The following is a 7224-nucleotide window of genomic DNA, read 5'->3' as shown; positions in this document are numbered from 1 at the left end:
AAACTATTATGTATTAGCTTATTCTCTTTTATAATTGGTACTTTAAGACTGAGGTATCTGCTAGCATTATTAGCTATGTTTTAGTTGATAAGTGAGACTTTGAAACTCATAGTACTTTATAGTATTTTTTATTAAGTTTTGTTTGATGACGAGTCTCTAACTGTTTGGGTTTGAGATCGTCTTTTCTACTGCTTGGCTGTAATGACTCAGAACAGAAAGCTTCTAGTTCTTATTGTTATTATTCGCTCTCAGGGCCCTCTTCATGCCTCGTTTAATCAAAAACTAATATATAAACCTACATATATACCCACAAACAAATCAAAAAAGAAAATTTTATAAATATGTACGTATGAAAAAAAAAGATATTTTTAAATAAATAATAAATAAAAAGAAACACAAATAAAACTTATAATTATACTTTCTAGTAATTTAAAATTACAAATAATGTAGATACTAGATTTTTTGTTTGAATTCAATGACGACTGACTAAATTAATAGAATATTGCTGCTATACACAAACTAATAATTTAATAAAAAGTTTCAACATACATTTAAATAAGAACTTTATTTTACTGAAGTTGGAATTTCCCACACATCATTGTAGTAATCTGCCGGAGCAGTAGTCCTTACAGTGTGAAATCTGTTACAGAACTGTTTCAAATATCAAGATCTCATATCAGTTAGAAATCTGCTACAGCACTGGTTCGAACAGGGACTTTTTAATGGAGTCTTCGAGGTCCTTGGCGGCATTTAGAAGGCCGTCTTCCTTTCTGTAAACGAATTGCATTATCCTGGCCGAGTTGAAAAGAAGTGTTTTGTAGCACTTTGGTACGTCTGACCGCATTAGAAAATGGTAGTTCAGTTTGGTGAGGGCCTCTTCGTTCACTCCCTCGATGTAATGGAGGGCCTCTTCTTCACTGCATCTACCCTGCTCATTCATGTAGCATTGTACGAATGAAGCCAACTCCCCGCCATCTCTCTCCCTCTAAATTAACACGGTACAGAACTACAGTTCAATATTCAAACATGTTCAAAAAATGTTAGAATCAAAGGTCGAGTGAGGCGAGGATCACCTGGAAAGTTCTGACGTCGTTTATAATACGCGATGTCTGACTGACGAAATCGAAAAAGTCATGGAGCTGCTGAAGAATGTGATCAGGAAGATGTTCTCCCGTAGAAAGTATTGACGAGAGGATAGTTGTTTTCACTCCTATCGACACTTGGGCATTCTCCCAATATTCATCAAATGACGGCGAGTAACTTCTTTCCATCCACTCTCTCTCTTTCGCGTAACTCAACAACAGATTTAACCACTGAATCCCTCAACGGACAAATTAACGAACAAATATTGTTAGGCTACATTTCGCCCCTTTCTTTAAGCACGCAATTTAAAAGCTAACGAAAACAGTGTTCACTAGTGATCTAAATGAAGATTTCCTTTTGGTAGAGACGAAATCCATGAGATTATTGCAGAGTTATTTACCTGCTGGCGAAGGTAAGGAAGCACGTCACGACCTTGAACCTCCTTTGCTCGTTCCGATATGTCGATCAAAGTATTATAGAGTCCCATGAAAACTATTTTTATCTCCTCTGGCAGTTGCTCGATTATAAATGGATCCCACCTGCAGCCCAAAATAGCAGAGTTAAGTTTGGTCGATTTGTTTATAAAGATGACATGAAGATTTAATGTGCTGACCTTTCCAATGCTTCATTGAAAAGCTTCAGTTGGCTGAGAGTTGCATAGGTGTCATAGAGGTCGTCTGTGACTGTAGCCAGGATTCCTGCCTTTGCATAATCAAGTCTACACTCGGTGTATTCTGGTTCAAACATAACCGCCGAAGAGGTCCAGTAAATTGCAACTTGTCTGTGACGAGGAAAATCCAACCCCGGGAAATTGCAATCCTTGTACCATCTTTAACACCACAATTATCTCAGTTTAATAGCTCTAATCAAAGATCTTCCCAAAAACAAATATTAAACTAATTTTCTTCCACCTGGATTAGATTAAGCTCAGAATCCTTTTAAACTGCTCGTACCTCTTTATATGTTGTATTTCAGATCTGTTTGTAGCCTGAATGCGGTTGAAGTCGAGCTTGGCCAATTCTATATACTTGTCGTTGCTCGCTTTCGGCAGTCTGTTCGGCGTGCATTGCATATCTGGATCAGCGGTATGTACAATAGAGGAGACAACTTAAATATATTACAATTGCAATACAATCAATCTTACTGATACAATGTCTTCCCCAGCCACAGGTCATCGGGATTGAACAATTCTATATGATTTCTGGTCATCAGCCTTGGCATATTTCTATTCCATCGAGCAGACAAAGCATATTTAACCTGTATAAAACAGGCAACAAATTGCAAATCAGATTTTATTTTGTTATCTTCAGAAGTAAATCAAAAATTACTTTTAAAAAAATCAGAGAAGGCAACAGTTCGCAGTACCTCTTCGGGCAGGTTTTCCTTGACAGCCTTTGCCTGAGAGAAGCTGCCGCTTCGAAGGAATTCGGCCAAGTAATCTCTTGCAAAGGCGTCTATTTCCCCCATTACATTTTCGCCCGGAAAGTTAAGCTGTGAACATCTATACAGGCTCAACATAGTGATTGCTCCTGCGCTGTTTTCATTACCAGACAGCTCAAAAAGTTCTTCAGCCTCGCCTTTAATGTTTTTCAGAACGTCTGCCATTTAAATTTGTTAGAGATGAAGACCGATCTAATAATTCTGGAAATCCGATTGTGTGCAATTGAAATTGTTAGAGAATAAGACCAATATTATTATTTTCAAAATTAAAGATTCAAGGAATCCTCGAATGGATACTCATCTAAATCGTTTATATACCAGAAGATACAGAGTAGCCGAAAGTTCTGAGAAGTCTGAAGGCAGTGGCTGTAATATCAATATCAGGAACCTGGCTTTCCCTTCCAAATCCAATGCCTGTTTCACTCCAGTGCCTGCCATACGTATCCAAAGCGAGAATTCAAAATAACGTCAATTATTGGAAAAATCACAAAAGAGGAGGTACTATTTAGTAATTTACTCACTCGAATACATATTCCATGGCTTGCTTAATCTCCGTTTGGAAATGGCGTTCGAGTCCAAGACGTTCAACATTATCCACTGCTCTTAAACGCTCCGCTATATCCACCGGATACATGCCGGGCACTGCAATCCGAATAATTTACTTTTAAAATCCGATATTCTTTCCAAAATGATTGCGAGTACTAAATACTTTCAATAATTCTTTCAACAATTTAGCGTTCTCTTCTTTTCTTTTTCAATAATTCTTGCGTGTATAAATATGAAAATTACCATGGTCTCCAAACTTTTCAACAAGGGTCCTCAGAAATCGGAGAGATTTCTTGTCTCCTGTGTGCATAAATACACAAGCTGTAGATGCTGGCGAGCCTGAGAAAGATCCGTCATCAGATTGCAGTTTCAGGATACTTTTCCAGTCAATTATTTCTTGTACACCTTCCAGACACTGTAACATTCTTGACGGATGGCCGTGTAGCTCTTCAACGCATGCTCTAATTCACAATAAATTATTTCATTCAATCACTTTCATCTGTGACTTAAAACGTGACTCAAAACAGGGCATATGACAAATACATAATAGCAAAACAGGGCATATCACAAAACAGACAATAGCTGAACAGGACATAACAAAAAACATTAATAATAGTTGAAGATGGGTTAGATTTTCACTTTTTCAATTCTGAAACTCGCTTTTCGCTTATTTGTTCAACGATATACAGTCCATGCGGAAGATCTAAACCCAAAAGTTTGGCGTCATTCAGCAGTATAGGAAGTACCATCTCGAATCCCTTGGAATGATGATGACCAAGTGCTTCATTAATCATAACTTCTGTATTTCTCCTCAAGAAATTTAGACCTGCTAAGCTCCAGAAATTAAACTCTTCATCCATTTTACAAGAAATCTCATTTTAAAATTGTATGCTGATTTCGAATATCTGAATTGAACTATCAATTACTACTTAAGTACAGTGCCAGAATTTAGATAGGTCTATGGATAAAGTTGTGTTACCTGTTGGCCCAAAGAAATCGGAAATAAAAGAAATAAATTACCTCTGTTAACCTGGTTATTTCCAACGCCCCAAAAGGCCAGAGTAACAAGGCAGGAAAGAGTATTCAGTAGTCTATCACACGCTAAATAGCGACTATTTTCTCCCCAGGAACCGTCGGTTAACTGATTATGAAGAATCCAGTCCACCATTTGAGGAAATTGGGGTTTAGCAGAGCCATCAATGGCAGGAATTCTCGCAACCCAGGCAGTATCGTAAGCAGAGGGACTTATTTCCCCATCTTCCATCGAATTGAAGAGCCCTTTGATCTCTGCAACCAATTCACTTATTCTCTTATCCATTTTATCCAAGGGTGCCTGAAATAATAGCACTCGATTAGATTTTCGGAATTTTAATTTTTTCTACAACTCACTGCACACATTCTATTTCCCTCCGAAGAATTTATTTTTCTGCATTGATAAATTCAATCTTTGTAACCGATCATAAATTTATTACACAATTCACATGTTTCCAGAAAATCTCCTCTTAAATGCCGATACATCTGAATTCGGCTGGCGAATTTAAACGAATTGGTACCTCCTGAAATGTCGAAAAAGAATGAACATAATCTGGTTTCCCGTGATTAGGGTTGAATTTACGCTCCTTATGCGCTATCGTCAAAGCTGCAAAAATGATATCCTTAAATTATCCAGCACACGAACATTTGACAGTGCTAAAAATAAAAGTCGATAAAATACAGCAGAGGTTGTGTATTTGCTGACCGCCATTACTCTGAAGAGTCTTCGCGTCTTCTCGATCAACAGCTGATGGCAAATTGTGGCAAGCTGCAAACAAATTAAGAAAAAAGTAGCAATAAATTAAGCTTTGAGATCCAGGATTACAAAGCAGCTTGAACAGAGTAAGATTCTAAAAGTACCCAAACCCTTTGCGTGCGAGCGCTTTCCAGTGGATGAAAATCCAGGGTCTTTTATTGAGATCAATCCTCGAGACTTAGAAACTGAATCGAGCAGAGAAAGCATTTTCTGAGCCATTTTGATTAAACAGAGATCACATCTGTTTCAATAGGAAGGAGATGCATTTATAAGGCTGGGCTGGAAAGACGGGGTTGAAACTAATTATTTTCGCTGTTTAGCATTGACTGTTTTAGTGGCGTATGAAAATTCATTCTGTCTGTTGATTCCCAAAAATGGATCTTTGCGAAGGAAGCGCACATTGATGAAAGGATTCGCTATTAACAATAGAAATACACCAAATTACATTTAATGCTATACTAATTTTTCAGCATCACAAGACGATGTTTTTTGAAAACTTTTTATTTTGAAATATAGAAGTATCTTTGAGACATTTTAGGTATATTATTATAGATCTATTTACATGTCTATTTTATTCACCTAACATATCACTTTTTAGACTTTGATTAGGTGTGTTTATCAATAATTATAATGACAAATTTGTATTAATGGCATATATGTAGAACAATTCTATTTATAAAAAAATAAAACTAGCATAAGAAATATTGATCTATTGTTCACAAACAAAGAAATAAAAGATTGAATCATGAAGTTAATAAAAATAAAAGTAATTGTATATTCATGTCATTTCTTAGTTAGATTTATGCTTGCATTCATGAAATGTCTTAATGAAATACTAGACCGTTATTTAACTCAATTTTAATTTAACACATCATATAGGTCATTCATTATTATTACACAGTCAACCGTGGCTCCATATTATTGCCTTCGCTTCTTTTTTAATGTCAATGTTCACTACCTCCTCCTCCTCCTTTTCTTCTTTGGTTGATAAAAGGCCTAGGCTTGAGTTTCATTAATATTTGAATAAATACACTTTACAAATGTACCCCCATTCAACGTAGGGGGGGAAGAAAACATGTAGTCTACTCTTATGTAAAGGTTCATTTTTTGTGGCCAAAGATTGAAATCGTTTTTTTTATAAATTATAATTTTTTTTATAAATTGAAAATAACTTTTTCATTGTGTTGCTAAAGTAAAAACTATAAAATCTTATAGAAAATGATTTTTGAAGTGTTAGGTTGATTAGTATTTGTTCACCAAGAAAATATGTGCTTAATTGTTAAAATCTTCATTGGTGGACACCTAATCTCTCTACCTATCACCAGTCTAGAACAATACAAACTTCAATTGGCAACCCTAATGAGAAAATGATAAAGACTCTACTAGTTATTTGTAGTTAAGGCATGACTATGTGTTGTTGAAATTTTTTGCAAAGCATTTAAATATGTTTATGTTTTTCATGTGTGAATTATTCTGACATGTGTATTAGTTTTAATTTGAAGATTTAAAGGGGGTAAGTGTTTGATTTTGATTGCATTTAGTATGCTTATATTGGAAGATTCTATATATTAAGAAAGTTATAATAATTTTTTAAGGAGTTATCAATGTGGTCATAATTTTTTGTAAAAGATGCATGCTTAGTAAAGTCTAACTCAAACTTTCTTAGTAAGTTTATAAATATGACTAAAGTATCATTTTTACTTTTGAGAGCATCTATGTTAAATTGGGTTGTCAAAAGATCGTCTTAGTAAAGTGTAACATATGATGTTAAAGGTAGAGGTGCACTACGGAAGTATTACACATAGCATTCTCTTGTAGTTTCTAGATTGGTAACCTTGTTTATATGTTTTGGGGATATTTTTATATTGTGAGTGTGTACTACTATTTCCTATGTTTCTATTAATGAACAAAATACTTTCATGGGGTGAGGTGTGGGAAATATAGCATCAATATTTCATCTCTAGTGGTAATGACAATTTCCTATGATATTCAAGACTAAGTGGCATGGTCAGGAAAAATGGTGCTTTCTATTCATGAATGTGGTATTTCTTTATATAACATCCTAATGTAAATATATTGTAATGAAAGAGCACAAGCAAGATGTAGTTTAAAGATTTTTTTAAAATAGTAGTTTTCTAGGAAACCATGCGAAGTAGACGAATGTCCCTATTTATATTAATTTTGTGGTAAACCTATTTGAAAACTATTATAGGTTAGTGAGAAGTGTCTTACATTTGAAATAGATCATGAGAAACTAATGAAGGGTGCTCCTCTTAATACCACAAGAACACAACAAAAATAGAGAACAAAAAAAATTGCACAAACAAAATATGTGTTTCTTATTATCTCCACAAGTGTGGAATTAA

General features: G+C 35.0%; 1 protein-coding gene across 3 annotated transcripts; it reads right to left on the bottom strand.

Annotated features, from left to right (window-relative positions):
- Positions 1-546: 546 nt before the first annotated feature.
- Positions 547-5342, bottom strand: LOC149547660 (bifunctional levopimaradiene synthase, chloroplastic-like). Of its 3 annotated transcripts, none has more exons than XM_089794779.1 (15): positions 4969-5342; positions 4808-4870; positions 4623-4708; positions 4090-4402; positions 3709-3895; positions 3313-3530; positions 3045-3165; positions 2842-2954; positions 2449-2681; positions 2228-2340; positions 2037-2135; positions 1697-1912; positions 1484-1622; positions 1074-1313; positions 547-985 (listed from the first exon to the last, which is right to left on the bottom strand). In XM_089794779.1, the coding sequence occupies exons 1-15, from the start codon at positions 5075-5077 to the stop codon at positions 692-694; spliced, it is 2544 nt and encodes an 847-aa protein (XP_089650905.1). In that variant the 5' UTR covers positions 5078-5342; the 3' UTR covers positions 547-691. The 3 variants fall into 3 exon arrangements, with proteins under 3 accessions (XP_089650905.1, XP_089650904.1, XP_089650906.1); XM_089794778.1 differs by having other exon boundaries at positions 4963-5282; XM_089794780.1 differs by having other exon boundaries at positions 4817-4870; positions 4963-5094.
- Positions 5343-7224: the final 1882 nt, after the last annotated feature.

Source organism: Cupressus sempervirens, chromosome 7 (genome assembly GCF_028749045.1).
Source record: "Cupressus sempervirens isolate cs-2001-9-10 chromosome 7, ASM2874904v1, whole genome shotgun sequence".
Taxonomy (NCBI): domain Eukaryota; kingdom Viridiplantae; phylum Streptophyta; class Pinopsida; order Cupressales; family Cupressaceae; genus Cupressus; species Cupressus sempervirens.
This window is presented reverse-complemented; position numbering and strand designations above follow the sequence as displayed.